Source organism: Oncorhynchus kisutch, linkage group LG26 (genome assembly GCF_002021735.2).
Source record: "Oncorhynchus kisutch isolate 150728-3 linkage group LG26, Okis_V2, whole genome shotgun sequence".
NCBI classification, from domain to species: Eukaryota; Metazoa; Chordata; class Actinopteri; order Salmoniformes; family Salmonidae; genus Oncorhynchus; species Oncorhynchus kisutch.
The window spans coordinates 37,365,409-37,383,399 of record NC_034199.2 but is presented as its reverse complement, the minus strand read 5'-3'; the positions used below and the strand labels follow the sequence as shown (position 1 = coordinate 37,383,399).

The 17,991-nt window shown below is 43.5% G+C and overlaps 1 protein-coding gene across 4 annotated transcripts in view; it reads left to right on the top strand.

Annotated features, from left to right (window-relative positions):
- LOC109870683 (diacylglycerol kinase beta) overlaps nt 1–17,257 on the top strand; it is a 158,717-nt gene extending 141,460 nt beyond the window's left edge. For 3 of the 4 annotated variants that reach the window (XM_031805527.1, XM_031805525.1, XM_031805526.1), the window contains 3 exons: nt 10,087–10,207; nt 11,469–11,529; nt 11,980–17,257. In XM_031805527.1, the coding sequence (XP_031661387.1) occupies nt 10,087–10,207; nt 11,469–11,529; nt 11,980–12,078 (281 nt within the window). In that variant the 3' untranslated portion in view covers nt 12,079–17,257. Of the gene's footprint in view, nt 1–10,086; nt 10,208–11,468; nt 11,530–11,979 lie in introns of those variants that run through there. The other variant, XR_004205613.1, reaches the window with a different exon arrangement.
- Nucleotides 17,258–17,991: the final 734 nt, after the last annotated feature.

Below are 17,991 nucleotides of genomic sequence, written 5' to 3'. Positions count from 1 at the left end.
AATACCTTGTTATTATCTATCCTGATGCCTAGTCACTTTACCCTGCCTTCATGTACATACCTACCTCAAATATCTTGTTATTATCTATCCTGATACCTAGTCACTTTACCCTGCCTTCATGTACATACCTACCTCAAATATCTTGTTATTATCTATCCTGATACCTAGTCACTTTACCCTGCCTTCATGTACATACCTACCTCAAATACCTTGTTATTATCTATCCTGATACCTAGTCACTTTACCCTGCCTTCATGTACATATCTACCTAAAATACCTTGTTATTATATATCCTGATGCCTAGTCATTTTACTCTTCTTTAATGCACATACCTACCTCATATACCTCATACCCCTGCACACTGATCTGCTACTCTCTGTTAGGGTTTGGCCGGGGTAGGCCGTCATATAATAATGTGTTCTTAACTGACTTGCCTAGTTAAATAAAGGTCAAATACAGACAAATACATATAGCTCCATTCTTGTGTATTTTATTGTCCCCCACGATGAAATTGGGGAGGGGACTGGATCTGTCTCTGTCCTAACGTCTGTACGTTAATCACACAGCACTGGCCCAAATTTCACAAAACTTGCCATAGAGGTCCGTCATTTACAAAACTACACTGAATGGCCCAAGGCAGGGGCATATAGTAATTAACTGAAATGTGTTAGATATCTCAATTGGTCCAAGGTGAGGCGACATGTTTACTGTTGCCTTGTTTGTGTTGTGACTTGTGAAGCCATTGGAGTTGTATTTCATCCATAACATCTTATCATTGGTGATGTCCCACCTGCATTTTTGACTCCTGAACACTGCAACAGTGAACACAGCCATGGCTCCTTATACTAGCCTAACCACCATCTGGCATCCTTGGCCCTTTTCTGGTCTCTGAAAGATCAATATCATTAAATGTCAAGCAGTGTTTGTTTGCCTCTGGCACACTGATTAACAGTGCTTTTAAGCTGTCCAGTCATGATGTACCTTTAAAGGATCTGCCTTGCTTGCTATTTGCTTCACGCTCACAGCCTTGTGTGTTTATGCCTAATTGTTTTGCATGAGCGTCTGTTTGTGTGTGTGAGGATGTGGGTGTGGGGAGTTTTGTGTGTTTTCTGGGTACACGCAATTTATGGTTATTGCCATTTTCTCTGCAGCACTGTGTTTGTTTGAATTTATTTTGCATGAATGTCAGTGTGTGTGTGTGTGTGTGTGTGTGTGTGTGTGTGTGTGTGTGTGTGTGTGTGTGTTTGGAACTACACACTACTTTTTTTAGCAAAAATAAAATATGGGGAAGGTAGGCAAGAATTTGCTGTATTTTTCGGCATCAGACCTGCCTACTTGAAACATGGTTTATGGCGGACTTTGAGTGGTTCTGGACCGGTTCCGACTGACATGTTGGTGTACAAAGCGCTCTGTAAAACACTGTACGGTCCCGTGCCTTATAATGCCACAAAGACCCATCTGTCTGCTCTCTGTTGCCACTTTGTCAGCAGAGAGAGAATGATGTGTCACATTTTCTGGTCCATCCAGACAAATAATCTATTTCCTCTTCCTCTGAGTGAGTGACGTCATATGAACGGTGACAGTCTAGTGAGTCCAGCCGTTGTGGTTTCATCTCACTGTGATATTCTCAGCCTGATTTAGAGCTCTCAATGTAAAAAAAATACAAAATAATGTCATAGAATTGAAAGAAGACTACTTTTTCTTGATCACCAAAAGGCTAAATAATTTAATGCTTAATTAAAGCTGAAGTTGTCTGAACGTATTGTATTTGAATGGCGTTTCTGTCCTCAGTTATATGAAATAGTGCCGATATAGTACTGTCACAAGTATGATTTACAGTTATTAGACGTGAAATGTTATAGCAAGTCATTTATCATTTGATTATCACTATATCCAGAAAGCATTTCAGTCATTTCAAGCCCTATTGCCCAACTTTTGTTGAATAACTCACAAAATTCTATATTATTTGTCAAATTTACATAATATTTGTACACTGTATTTGACCTTGTGTCCTCAAAAGTGAGAACACCTCAGCAATTTTTTCTTTTTTTAAATTACCAGAAATGTGAGTTCCAGAACTTTCTAAAACTATGCAATATTGTTTATGGCCATTTCATGAAAATGAGTTAAGTTTGGGTATGTCTAGTCAGGCGGGAAATCTACATTTTGCCCTATCAATAGTCTAAATTACACATCATCACTCCAGAGTGATCTGTTCATTCAATTTGTAATCTATGACATTTGTGATTTAGATCATTTTTCAAAAAGTAGTTTGGATGTAGTGATCTACTTTTTCAAAGTAACTTCAGTTAAGTAAACTACACTGAGTGTACAACACATTAGTAACAACTTCCTAATATCGAGTTGCACCCACTTTTGTCCTCAGAACAGCCTCAGTTCGTCGGGGCATGGACTCTACAAGGTGTTGAAAGCATTCCACAGGGACGCTGGCCCATGTTGACTCAGTTGTGTCAAGTTGGCTGGATGTCCTTTGGGTGGTGGACCATTCTTTCTTGTTCTAGATAACACCTTTTTTTCTAAGAGTCAAGCCAGCTCGAGTAACAAAGCAAGGAAGGATAATGGTGACAATGTAAAATACTGTCTCAGTCTGTAGTCAGGGGTTAGTTACTGCTACTGCTGTTGATGACGAGGAAACTGATAATGGTCAGATGGTCAGAGGAGGGGAGGTACTGAAGGGTCCTTTAGTGACCGGGACAGGGGTAGTAAGCACCCCTGTTACCACCCTCCTCCAACTCTCTCTCTCTCCCTCTCTCTCTCTCTCTCTCTCTCTCTCTCTCTCTCTCTCTCTATATATATATATATATATATATATATATATATATATATATATATATATATATATATATATATATATATATATATATATATATATATATAGCTATCGCCCTCTTTCTCTGTCTGTGTGTGTGTGTTGTAGAGCTGTACCATTGCAGGTTAAAGTCGGGCCAGGTTCCAACAGCCTCTCCCTTCAGGAGTCCTCTCCACACTCCCTCCCCCTTAACACATTCTGGTTAGAGTCACACCCTGGCCGTAGTGTGGGCTATTTCAGGGCACTGCCATCCAGGAACAGGTCATTGTTTTTACTCTCACACAGCTAAAACAGAATGGTTTATTTTTTATTTCCTCCTGTGTTGTTTGCAATGACAGAAATAGACTAAACTATAATAAAATCAGTCACCCAGCGAGGATTGTGGGAAGAGCTATGGCATCCTGGCACATACTTTCAACTGTCAAGAACGTCTGGTTCAATAAGCCAATCTTTCCTATGGGAGTATATGAGAAACTTTGTAAGTGTCCCTTATATCTGGCCTCCTCTCCGGGTCTCCACTCCGATCTCCTCTCTGGCCTCCTCTACGGCCTCCACTCCGATCTCCTCTCTGGCCTCCTCTATGACCTCCTCTCCGATCTCCTCTCTGGCCTCCACTCCGGCCTCCTCTCCAGCCTCCACTCCGGGTCTCCACTCTGATCTCCTCTCTGGCCTCCTCTACGGCCTCCACTCCGATCTCCTCTCTGGCCTCCTCTATGACCTCCTCTCCGATCTCCTCTCTGGCCTCCACTCCGGCCTCCTCTCCAGCCTCCTCTCCGGGCTCCATTCCAGTTTCCACTCCGGCCTCCACTCCGGCCTGCTCTCCAGCCTCCACTCCGGCCTCCTCTCCAGCCTCCTCTCCGGGCTCCATTCCAGTTTCCACTCCGGCCACCCTGAAACATTGACAGTCGGGAGCTAGGGGATGGAGGAAGGAAACACACCCTGGATTATAAATACATAAAAGAGCAATTATTGGAACACATACTGTAGGTAGGGCTACTGTAGGGGGCAGTACTATCAAAGCAGTTGTGTATCAAAAAGATTAATTTAGAAAACTATTGAACTGGTATGGGAGAATAGCAGGACTGGTTGCCAAGGACTGACTACAAACATCAAACATTATTTTGTATGACTGCTATACCCGTCGTGTTTGTGTGACAGCCCATGGCACGGCAGGAGAGCCAATCCAGTTTGGCCAGCTACCCGCCATCCATCCCACAATGCACTGGGTGTCTGTGTTATGTAAGAGGCTGATCTGCTCTACTGTTAGTGATACTGGGTGGACATCTCTCTCTCTCTTTCTCTTTCTGTCATACATTTCTCAGGGACTATAGGGAGCTGTGGTCTAAAGTTACATAATACATATCAATATGTATTACATTTGTATAACATTTTCAAACATGTTATTGTGTTACTTTTTATTATTTATTTATTATTTACTTTAGTCTATTTGGTAAATATTTTCTTAACTGTTCTTGAACTGCACTGTTGGTTAAGGGCTTGTAAATAAGCATTTCATGTTAAGGTCTACACTTGTATTCGGTGCATGTGACAAATACAGTTTGATTTGATTTATTCCATTTCAGCCATTACTATGAGCCCAATCTCACAATGAATCATAGTGTCATTAGTCACGGTGTTATAGTGCCACTTGTCACAGTGTTACAGTGTCACTAGTCATGGTGTTATAGTGTCACTAGTCATGGTGTTATAGTGTCACTAGTCATGGTGTTATAGTGTCACTAGTCATGGTGTTATAGTGTCACTAGTCATGGTGTTATAGTGTCACTAGTCATGGTGTTATAGTGTCACTAGTCATGGTGTTATAGTGTCACTAGTCATGGTGTTATAGTGTCACTAGTCATGGTGTTATAGTGTCACTAGTCATGGTGTTATAGTGTCACTAGTCATGGTGTTATAGTGTCACTAGTCATGGTGTTATAGTGTCACTAGTCATGGTGTTATAGTGTCACTAGTCATGGTGTTATAGTGTCACTAGTCATGGTGTTATAGTGTCACTAGTCATGGTGTTATAGTGTCACTAGTCATGGTGTTATAGTGTCACTAGTCATGGTGTTATAGTGTCACTAGTCATGGTGTTATAGTGTCACTAGTCATGGTGTTATAGTGTCACTAGTCATGGTGTTATAGTGTCACTAGTAATGGTGTTATAGTGTCACTAGTCGCCACTAATCCAGGGCTCTTCATGCCCAGTTTGCTCTTAATGGATCTCAATCCTATTATTCTCTCTGTGAAAAACTATAGTGTTAGAGGCAGAGGATCCCTATGAGGCCCTATTCCCTACGTAGTGCACTACTATTAAAAGTGGTGCACTATATAGGGAATAGGGTGCCATTTGGGACACACCCAGAGAGAGCTCTTCTCTCCCTTTCTGCTCAAACACCTGTCTCTGTGTCTCTGTAGGTGTCACGACTTCCTCCGAAGTAGGTCCCTCTCCTTGTTCGTTCGGCGGTCGACGTCACCGGCTTTCTAGTCGCTACCGATCCATGTTTCATTTTTATTTGGTTTTGTCTTCATTATACACACCTGATTTCTATTACATGAATTATGTTCCTTGTTTAACCCTCTGGCTTCCCTCTCTGTTTTGTGCTTTATTGTTTGTCATGTGGGTTCGTGTTCTTGTGCTTTGGATTTTTGTGTTTTCCATGTTGGAATATTATTCTTCATTTTTGAGTAAACTGTCGGACTCTACCTTTCTCCATTCACCAACACCCTCACAGTAGGAGCCTGTAAATGTCACGACTTCCGCCAAAGTTGGTCCCTCTCCTTGTTCGGGCAGCGATCTGCGGTCGACGTCAACGACCTTCTAGCCATCGCTGATCCTCTTTTCATTTTCCTTTGGTTTTATCTTCCATCACACCTGGTTCCAATCCCATCAATTACATGTTGTGTATTTGTGTTCCCCCATTTGTCCCCATGGCAGCACCTCTATTCTCAAATCAATCAGTTTTCTCTGTGTCAGATACTTGTGTCTCAGCCCACACATCATTTTAGATGTGTAGAAAGAACTGAGTCCACAATATGTATTCAGGATGACTCACTCTCAAAACTAAAGTTGAAGCAGAAGTACATTAAGCATCACATTTCGCTGTAGGCTTACACTTTGTGTATGTACAGTATACAGTATCTGAATGATACTCTACTGCTCTTTTGCTTTCTCCCCATATGTAGTGTGTCAGTCTGTGGAGTCAGTATATTCACTTACTGTGTATTACCCTCAGTGATTTTGAATATTTCCCCCATCACTCATCTGACATTTGCTGTAAAATTGTCAACTAAAATCTTAGAGTTTGAGTGACTCACTGACTAACTTATCTCTGTATAAACTTTAACAGCATCGAGCGTGAAGCACAAAATGAAAACATTCTTTAATTCCCTTCTTTTATGATCTATTCAGCTATACACCTGTTATGTTACGGGTCTGTTTGACCCGGTACAGTTAGTACAACAAACACAGAAAGCACAGTAATTAAAGGAGAATGTCTCCTTTCAGTTGTTCTTTTCCCTGGGTTGATAGCCAAAAAGTAATATATCTGTCCGATTGTTTGTGATCCAATGTCGTAAATTATAATTTGTCAAACTCAGTTGTAGCTCAACTTCAGACCAGTATTCAGTGTTACTCAGCCCCTGAGCGTCATGAGGAAATCCTATATATCTAATAGCTATGTGATTGGCATGGTCACACCATTCCTGTGTAGAAAGCAGCTTGTTTCTAGGACATTCTGTTTAAGAGTTAGAAAAGATCAAGTTCAAGAGTCAAATTGCGGGTCAAATTGACTTCAGACCAGTGTTGCTCAGCCTCTGAGCCTCACAGGGACATCATACATGATGTGATCACCATGGTTTCACCATCCCTGTGGAGAACACAGCTTGTTTCTAGGATACACCATTCAAAAGCTATATAGACCAAGGTCAAGGTCAAATTGCGGGTCAAATTGACCCAGAACATCAAGGATGTCACTTTTCCTGTACCGGGTAGTGTGTTTTTTGTTATTTTGTATTATGTGCTTTACAAGTTTGAGACCCATTCCTAGGAGAGTAGACGAAGGGTCATGGTGAAAAAATTATGTAAAATCATATTTGATTGAATTCTAACAACAACAAAAAATGTTTGAAAAGGGAAGGGAACACACATGTGGTAGCCCAAGAGATTTTGGAAAGAGAATACATTTGGGAGTCCAATATGTAGCCATTGTAGTTTGTAGATTTTAGTCACTTTAATCTCTCACAGACATTTCAGGGACTTTAGTGGAACTTTTTGCTGTACTAAAAGAAAACCAGTCATCTAATTTCCTTTGTGTGCCAATGGAAGCTGCTGAGGGGAGGACGGCCCACCTATTGCGCTCCAGCCATTACCATGAGCACGTCCTCCCCAATTAAGGTGCCACCAACCTCCTGTGTTGGGTGCATAACTAAGTGCTCACCACAAACATACAGACAGTTTAAAACAGATCCCTTGGCAAGCCAAGTCAGAAACAAAGCAGCCACGCAACCTTCCCGCCTTCCCACCTACACCAATGTAGAGAATCAGTGGGTGGCCCCACCAGTACTCAAACCTGGGTCCAGCAACTGTCAAGTCAACACCTTAGCCATTATGCCAGGTGGTCCCTACCTCTTAACCAGCTGAGCAGCACCTCAGAGCGGCTCACACTGACATACCTGATTAGCCGGGATGAGAGAGAGAGAGAGAGATGCATTTCCTGACAAAATGTGAAAAATATAAAACAATTAGAGAGTGTCATTTCCCCAAATTTGAGAGAGAGAAGATTTCGGAGGGTACAAAGTAGAGGAAGAAAATATGTCTGAATGGTTGAAAAATCTATTTAAATTGTATGTGGATATTCAATTTCCTGTGTTCTTTACAGTGGTGTAGTGAAGAGTATACGCAGGTATACTGGCTTTTTCCTGTGTTCTTTACAGTGGTGTAGTGAAGAGTATACGCAGGTATACTGGCTTTTTCCTGTGTTCTTTACAGTGGTGTAGTGAAGAGTATACGCAGGTATACTGGCTTTTTCCTGTGTTCTTTACAGTGGTGTAGTGAAGAGTATACACAGGTACAGTGCCTTGCGAAAGTATTCGGCCCCCTTGAACTTTGCGACCTTTTGCCACATTTCAGGCTTCAAACATAAAGATATAAAACTGTATTTTTTTGTGAAGAATCAACAACAAGTGGGACACAATCATGAAGTGGAACGACATTTATTGGATATTTCAAACTTTTTTAACAAATCAAAAACTGAAAAATTGGGCGTGCAAAATTATTCTACCCCTTTACTTTCAGTGCAGCAAACTCTCTCCAGAAGTTCAGTGAGGATCTCTGAATGATCCAATGTTGACCTAAATGACTAATGATGATAAATACAATCCACCTGTGTGTAATCAAGTCTCCGTATAAATGCACCTGCACTGTGATAGTCTCAGAGGTCCGTTAAAAGCGCAGAGAGCATCATGAAGAACAAGGAACCCACCAGGCAGGTCCGAGATACTGTTGTGAAGAAGTTTAAAGCCGGATTTGGATACAAAGAGATTTCCCAAGCTTTAAACATCCCAAGGAGCACTGTGCAAGCGATAATATTGAAATGGAAGGAGTATCAGACCACTGCAAATCTACCAAGACCTGGCTGTCCCTCTAAACTTTCAGCTCATACAAGGAGAAGACTGATCAGATATGCAGCCAAGAGGCCCATGATCACTCTGGATGAACTGCAGAGATCTACAGCTGAGGTGGGAGACTCTGTCCATAGGACAACAATCAGTCGTATATTGCACAAACCTGGCCTTTATGGAAGAGTGGCAAGAAGAAAGCCATTTCTTAAAGATATCCATAAAAAGTGTCATTTAAAGTTTGCCACAAGCTACCTGGGAGACACACCAAACATGTGGAAGAAGGTGCTCTGGCAACAATGCAAAACGTTATGTTTGGCGTAAAAGCAACACAGCTCATCACCCTGAACACACCATCCCCACTGTCAAACATGGTGGTGGCAGCATCATGGTTTGGGCCTGCTTTTCTTCAGCAGGGACAGGGAAGATGGTTCAAATTGATTGGAAGATGGATGGAGCCAAATACAGGACCATTCTGGAAGAAAACCTGATGGAGTCTGCAAAAGACCTGAGACTGGGATGGAGATTTGTCTTCCAACAAGACAATGATCCAAAACATAAAGCAAAATCTACAATGGAATGGTTCAAAAATAAACATATCCAGGTGTTAGAATGGCCAAGTCAAAGTCCAGACCTAAATCCAATCGAGAATCTGTGGAAAGAACTGAAAACTGCTGTTCACAAATGCTCTCCATCCAACCTCACTGAGCTCGAGCTGTTTTGCAAGGAGGAATGGGAAAAAATGTCAGTCTCTCAATGTGCAAAACTGATAGAGACATACCCCAAGCGACTTACAGCTGTAATCGCAGCAAAAGGTGGCGCTACAAAGTATTAACTTAAGGGGGCTGAATAATTTTGCACGCCCAATTTTTCAGTTTTTGATTTGTTAAAAAAGTTTGAAATATCCAATAAATGTCGTTCCACTTCATGATTGTGTCCCAAAAAAATACAGTTTTATATCTTTATGTTTGAAGCCTGAAATGTGGCAAAAGGTCGCAAAGGTCAAGGGGGCCGAATTCTTTCGCAAGGCACTGTATACTGGCTTTTCCCCCATTCGGCATTGTGTTTACTCATTTCTTAATCCAAACTGATGCGTATCAAAGTAGTGTAGTGGAGATATTTGGCTTATCAATTATGTCGTACAATAGAGAAATGATGCACAAAAGTAGCCTACAACGCGAAGCACGTTAAAAAATTGGCTTATCCAAACTCATGTGAATAACTGCAAATGTTACATTTAAAAACAGCCAATAACAAAACAATATGTAGGAGAACAGCGGCTGGCTCTGATTGGCTGGTCACTTAGAATGTTACTTTGCTTCGATCATAGATTTTCTTTCTTGGTGGCTCCTTGGCTATTTGCTTTATAAAGGCATTCATAATATCCTTTAGCTTTCTCACGTTTTGGAACAAAAGTATAAAACGCTGTGTTTTCTTTAAACCAGAGGATGAATAAAAATAACTGCCACAATCAAAATGTTCTACGGTGTGTCCTGTCTTTAGCTGTTCTAGCACCCAACTAAATCTCTTCAAAACTCGTCAATGCGCTCTACCATTCTCCATTTGTTATGTTCTTTCTCTGCTGAGACAGTATTAACTGATGACTTTCGCTCTCTCTCTCTCTCTCTCTACAGACCTGAGTGACCAGTTGCTAGAGGTGGTGGGTCTGGAGGGCGCCATGGAGATGGGGAAGATCTACTCAGGCCTGAAGAGTGCAGGTCGCAGACTGGCCCAATGTGCTAACGTTACCATCAGGTCAGGGTCCTTACTGCTATCCCCTCTGTCCCTCCGTTCATTCCTTCATCCATCCCTCCAACCATTCATCCAACCATCGCTCCCTCCCTCCCTCCCTCCACCACCCATTCCTTTCTGTCTATGTCACCAAAACCAGAGTTGAGTCCTGTAGACAGAGGTGTCTCCTGATCCCTTCTCTTCCTCACTCCATGAGCCCCTGACTGTGTCCAGTAAACCAGACCTTTGGCCAGCTGACACACTCATTCATTACAGCCACAGAGAGACTGGCAATCATTGGCTGACAAATTAGCTTTCTCACAGGTCTGAATGAACAGTCAAAGGCCAATTTGGATATGCCAACCAACCAATCTGTTTTAGAAAAGTGGAATTAGTTCCCATGTTTTTGTTGCTCTAGCAAGACTCGCTCCATTAAACATTCATAGTAAGCCCAGTTTCCCGGTGAGGTATGCATGAAAGGCTTAAACTAACTTTGTGGGTGAAGTGTGTGTGTGTGTGTGTGTGTGTGTGTGTGTGTGTGTGTGTGTGTGTGTGTGTGTGTGTGTGTGTGTGTGTGTGTGTGTGTGTGTGTGTGTGTGTGTGTGTGTGTGTGTGTGTGTGTGTGTGTGTGTGTGTGTGTGTGTGTGTGTGTGTGTGAAAGAGAGAGTTAGTTTAGAGACTGGGGTCCTGAGAGGGCCTGTCTGGGAACAGGACTCGTGGGAACAAAGGCATCAGTGTTTGGCTATGGTCCTGCTGTGGGAGGGGTGAGATGGACAGTGTGTATGGGAATCTCTGGTCCTGGGGTGGGAGGGATGAGATGGACATTGTGTATGGGAATCTCTGGTCCTGGGGTGGGAGGGATGAGATGGACAGTGTGTATGGGAATCACTGGTCCTGGGGTGGGAGGGATGAGATGGACAGTGTGTATGGGAATCTTTGGTCCTGGGTTGGGAAGGATGGGATGGACTGTGTGTATGGGAATCTCTGGTCCTGGGGTGGGAGGGATGAGATGGACAGTGTGTATGGGAATCTCTGGTCCTGGAATGGGATGGACAGTGTGTATGGGAATCTCTGGTCCTGGAATGGGATGGACAGTGTGTATGGGAATCTCTGGTCCTGGGTTGGGAGGGATGGGATGGACTGTGTGTGATTTGTACCTCTGAGGTGTGTGTGATCTGATTCTTGACACTCTATCCCTATACTCTATCCCCTACCCCTCTCTCTTTCTCTCTCTCTCTCTCTCTGTCTCTCTCCTCTCTGTGTCTCTTGCGCTCTCTCTCCACAGGACGTCCAGGCTGCTGCCCATGCAGATCGATGGGGAACCTTGGATGCAGCCCCCATGTACGGTGAGAGAGACCCACCACACAAACTAACCTCATGCTACACCTCCACCTTCCTCTCTTCATGCTTCCTATGCCTTTTCAATCTCAGCGCCTCATCCTCCTATACGCAGTAGGACCTGGGGGGTGAGACTGAGCTGAGGCGCTGTGTACTGTCCTTTATTGGTTATTTGGATTTCAAGGTCAGATACTTGCTCTGAAAAGTGACACTTGAATCTGCTGGGTAGCATTAAAACCTTGCTATTTCTTAAGAGGGACAGTGAAATAGTGAAATAACCCTGTGTATCTGGTAAATATGTCAAGTGTTTAGAAGTAGAAAAGAAAGTGCAGACTTCTGGACACTTGGCATGTCCTCCTACAGATGAAAAGTGGTGGTTTTGATGATAAAACATGGATATTCTAAAGCAAACTTCCATTGCTAAATATCTTTTTATTTTGTCCCTCCTCACCTTACAGATCAAGATCACACATAAAAACCAGGTTCCCATGCTACTGGGGCCTCCTCAGAAGACCCCCTTCTTCTTCTTCAAGAGACGCAGCAGGAGTCGGGACTGAGTGAGGAGGACACTTCAAACTCCCCCATCTTCACACAAACACAACCCCTCGGCCCCTCCAACACCAACTGATGACTGGACTGGTGAACTGTTCCCCATGGAGGAACTGGACCTTGGGAGAGGAGAGGAGGAGAGGAGGTGTGGAGGGGATCATTTGGAGAAGGAGAGGATATTCTTAAAAAAGGAAACAACTCAATAGACATTGCCCCTTGGACCTATGGCACCACTTCAGAATGAACCAACTTTTTCTCAGTGTAATGACCACTTCCTGTGTGTCCATGTTCTAGCTTCTAGAACTTCCTGTTGACTTTGAACTCTGACCCTGCCACCGGCCCACTAGCTCAGTTAACCCAGGCTCCAGACCCAGCTTCAGCCCAAACCCACCAGTACTGACACACTGCCTTGGCAAAACACAGTCCCATCCAACATATAGGTTAATTTAGGGATACTCCCATGATCCTGGAGGGATAAAGAAACACATAAAGAGAGAGAGAGAAACAGAAGTGGGATAGAAGGAGAGACAGACAGGAAGAAAAGAAAAGAGTAGAAGAGAAGGAGTGAGGGATGGAATGATCAATACAGCAGATGAACGTAAGGTGTGTGTGTGTGTGTGTGTGTGTGTGTGTGTGTGTGTGTGTGTGTGTGTGTGTGTGTGTGTGTGTGTGTGTGTGTGTGTGTGTGTGTGTGTGTGTGTGTGTGTGTGTGTAAGTGCTCTCCTCTCTTTGAGGAACCCGTTGAATAATGAATCAGAGCTTGTAGAGTATTCACTCCAGTGTCTCCAGAACACTGCACACTGCCTGAGACATGAAACAGAAAGAGGGCCTCTATAATTGACTGCTTTGTTTATGCTTGACGGTGACAACAGGGCAGAATCCACAGCAACAGTGGCCTGGGAAGCATGGGAAACTCAAACTAACATGTAGGGATTTTTCCCCCCCCATCATCTTGGCCCACAACAAGCATATTTAGACTAGATTTTGAAGAATATCAATGGCGTCAGGCCTTGGGGGAAAGGGAAGTCGAAGTGTTTTTATCTCACCATCTTCACTAAGTTACTCAGGGCCATTGTTCTGTCCAGACGGATTCGTGGAACAGAACTCAGTGTAGAGGGGAGACAGGGTAGAGGGGACCTGACTTCCCTATTACTGTAGAGACAGAGATCACTGAGAGCAGAGATGAGCCCTGTGTCCCGATCAGAAAAGCCCAGTAGGACAGCATTAGGAACAGAGCCCAGTGTAGAGGGAGAGGAGACTGAAGGAGGTATGTTAGGTCCTTACTGTAATGTGTTAGGACAGCTATAGATTGAATCAACAAGCCTCACCCAGCAACAGATGTCCCAGAGGACACTTTTAGAGGGTTAGAGATTGAAATGGATCCAGCTAGCTAGAGATAGAATAACAGCCTGACTGCCCCAGGCCTGAGGGGTCTGATTTACCATAGCTTGGACTGGACCTAAATTTACCCTGCTATTTCAGGAGGATCTACACTGTGAAGCACTATTCCTAATTACGGTGTGAAAACATCAGCTCGCTGTCCAAGAGTGAAAAACCCAGGGGCCTGACTGAAAATGGTGGGTGTAATTCCATTCATGTTTGTTGCTGGACCGTACCATTCAGGCAACAGGAACATATGTTATCAATTCACTGAAAATCACTCTTAACGTCAAACCGAATGGCAAGAGCTGAACAGGCAAGACAACAGTGAGGCAGAGATAGCGTGGCAGCTACTACGATATACCCTTATAGTACTGTCCCAACAATAGTAGCCAACTATATATGTGCAGACACAGTATTTGTATATTGTGGAAATAGGTGTGGTGCACATGAATGTGTTTTTTAATGATATATTATTAGTGTAGAGTTTGAGACTATAGAAGAGCACATATAGATCAGTGTTCTTTAGTAGGTCACTTCAATGACTCAGTCTGGGGCTGATACACAAAACATCCCCTCTGGCACCATAGCACCCTCGTACCCTAGGATTTGTTTTATTTTATTTTTTATTTAACCTTTATTTAAACTAGGCAAGTCAGTTAAGAACAAATTCTTATTTACAATGACGGCCTACCCCAGCCAAACACTGGACCAATTGTGCACCGCCCTATGTAGGATGTAAGGGTTAGGGTGCATGGCACAGGGGGGTGAGAGTGAAGAGAGCCAGCATTCAACACTGAGTGTTTGTCCCAAATGGCACCCTATTCCCTATTCAGTGCACTACTTTTGACCGGCGTAAACTGTCATTGTATGCGGGTGAACTTTGTTGTTTACCTCGAACCCTCACAGTACAGTCCCCACGGTTATAGATACATGGGATATGAATTCGGCAAGATCTCTGGTTACAAGCCAAACCTGAACAAGTGAATGACACAGTATGTAGTGCAATTTTGATGGAATTCCCTTTAAAATGACCAAGGGCCACTTCACCTACCTTGGCATAAAAATGACCATCAGCTACATTGACTTGCTCAGGTTCAACTTCAAACCACTACTGGGACTTACCAAACAATTTCACCATTGTCCACTCTGCCAATCTCCCTCGCAGGCCGCATTCATTGACCCTATAGTGCTCTGGTCAAAAGTAGTGCTCTGAATAGGGAATAGGGTGCCATTAGGACTGACCCTGAGCTCCGCTTACGGGGCGAAGCTTTGATGTCTTCGGCCCTAGATCCCTTTAAAACCACACTGAGCCGGGACTATCACGTCCAGGACCCACTAAAACAGAGCCACATGTCCAATGACCATGGAGTAGAAGTAAAACAGTCCCAAATGGCACCCTAGTCCTTATATAGTGCACTACTTTGGACCAGAACCCTATCAAAAGCATTGCACTATATAGGAATAGGGTGCCATTTGAGACAAAGACTTTATCTCTATGGACCACAGGGTCTGTCTGACCCTGCAACACCTCTAACCAGTACGTACAGGCAACATTTCAATGACCACATCACCTCTACTATCATAACATAGAATTGTCGGCCAATGGTCATTGGATATCTGGGCTCATTTTAGTCTTTATGGAGCCTGGATTGAGGCGACTCAGTGAGACGTGTGCATGTTTACATATCACTTTTCATTTACGGGAAATGATTTTCAATTTGAACTGTTATAATTATGTGTATATAGATATATGTTTATATATTTTATCTGAAGTTACACCACCGCATGCCTGCTGAAACAAAGGAGACAAAGAAATGTCTGTCTGCTTGAGGAGAGACCACGCTGATTGTTGCAACCCCCTCCTTCAAGCTATGACCTGTCCTGCTGTCGGGTCACATTAGCTGTTCAACCCCCCCAACCTATCCATTGCTTAAAAACCCATGACCTTGTGTGTTTATTTGTTGTGTTTCCCCATTGGTAGCTAGCATAGCATGTTGGTTATTCTGTGCTAGAACAGGACAGTGTTGGTTTGTCTTAGGTCAAAAGGAGAGAGACTTCCCAGGAGACATGTCCACTATGGCTGCCATTTTGTGACTCATCGTCAGAAGATGGAAGGGGGATGAGGACCCGGAACTCAGAACTCTAACCTATCAGCCTATTAATCCTCAATGTTTGTGTCACTCAGTCACCACTCATCTCCAATCCGGTCATCAGAAAATGATCAATAGCCTTAACTAACAAACAAACACACACAAGGTGTCTCTAGTGCATTTTCTGCCAGGACACAACAACGACGGGACACTGACGAAGAAGAAGTTAGTAAAAAAGAACAATGATAATGAACTCTCTGTCTCTGTTGCAATAACCCACTGCCATCACTAACCAGCTGCCCGATCCATAACCATCACCTATTGGGATGGGTCCCCTCCACCCACATCTAAGAGGATTTGGTTTAGCCCAGGTTGTCAACAACCACTGTTGAATGTGGCCTCTGACCATCATAGAAACACCAGGGAGGAATGGACTGAGGCCATCCATTATCATGTTGACAGACAGTGGTTGCATCCTAAATGGCATCCTATTCCCAATTAAGTGCACTACTTTTGACCAGAGCACTTTGTGGGCCCTGGTCAAAAGTAGTGGACTATAGGGAATAGGGTGCCATTTGAGTCGCCCTCCATGTTGCAGCAGGGATTTCTATGTACTGCACCTCAGCCACTGTTATAGCCATAAGTGTGTGTCTGTGTCCATGTACATGGTGATCATGATGTGCCTCTGCCTCTGAGGAGACCTAGAGGAGAGCTATATCAAATAAACTAATAATGATGATAGTATACACAGTCAATTACAATTAGGATAGTTTAATTTTCCACCATTACATATCCACACTCTTCCACTGAATTGAGACACCCAGATGCATAAAAGGGCTCCAAGCATGTAATTTAGAATATGGCCAATACATTGCTGCATTTTATGCAGTATACCAGTTTGGATCATTGAAATGGAGCCAAAGATGGTCCTCATCACCATCCTCCCCATGTGAAACTATTGTCCCCTTGTCTCCACTGTCCCTCCTGACCTTGGTCTTGTCGACCTTCAGAGACTCACAGAGGCAGTGAGGTTTATCGTGCTGTCACTGTTGTTGGTGTCGTCCTATTCTTAGGCCTGGACAGATGAACTAATAGTATTGAGTGACACTAGTGGCCGGGACAGATGCAGTCGAACTAGAGCCATGCATACAGTCTATATCATTCCCGAGTGTGATGTTCTACATGTATGTTTAAACCCATGGGCCTGTTGTGTTTACCATAGAAATAGCATAGCAATATGATTGGTAAACTCATGGGTACACTCAAAATGGCTGCCAGTCCACTCATTATCGCATCATTGACTTGAATGGGGAGGCCCCGTTCTGTGGTGTTTACCCCCTCAGGGTCAATGTGGTATGTATGTGTGTGTGTGTGTGTGTGTGTGTGTGTGTGTGTGTGTGTGTGTGTGTGTGTGTGTGTGTGTGTGTGTGTGTGTGTGTGTGTGTGTGTGTGTGTGTGTGTGTGTGTGTGTGTGTGTGTGTTTGTGTGTGTGTGTGTGTATGCATGTATGTAGCTGTCCATATGCCTGTAGCGCCCGGCGAGGGTCAGGGGCAGACTGTGACAGTAGACCCTGTGATTGGACAAAAAGAAGATATTCTCATATATTCTCGTCTACCCTAGCTGGGTTTATCGTCTGTTTGTTGCCCTCGCCGTTGTGTTTGTTAGCTGTATGTTGGACAAAAGAATAATCAAATAAACAAAGAGGATGAATATGCTATGCACTCTGTTGGGTTATATTTGGTGATATGGTCCAATGAGATGTTTATTCTTAGATTTTTTATTTATTTATTAGCATCTCCATTAGCCGACGCCAATGGCGACAGCTAGTTCTGTTCTCCACAACATTGCCACACACACACACACACACACAAAACACACACAACACACACAACACAGCTGGTTCTGTCTTCTACATTGTTTAGCTGTTTTGTTAATAATTTTAAAACATAAAAGCTCCGAGTGGCCCAGCGGTCTAAGGCACTGCATCTCAGTGCTTGAGGCACCACTACCGTCGGCAGGTAGCAGCAGGTAGCCTGGAGGTAGGAGTGTTGGACCTTTCGGTTGCTGGATCGAATCCCCGAGCTGACAAGGTATAAATCTGTTAACGCAGAAGATGTGGATGTCAATTAAGGCAGCCCACTGCACCTCTCTGATTCAGAGGGGTTGGGTTAAATGTCCTTGACACATTTCAGTTGAATGCATTCAGTTGTACAACTAGGTATCTTGCATTTCCCTTACAGACCCTGGTTCAATCCTGGGCTGTATCACAACTGGCTTTGATCCCATAGGGCGGTGCACAATTGGCCCAGCGTGGTTAGGGGAGGGTTTGGCCGGGGTAGGCTGTCATTGTAAATGAAGAATTTGTTCTTAATGGACTTGCGTAGTTAAATGAAGGTTAAATACAACTACTAAATGTTGATGATAAGGAGTGGCAGGAGGAATGAGGTT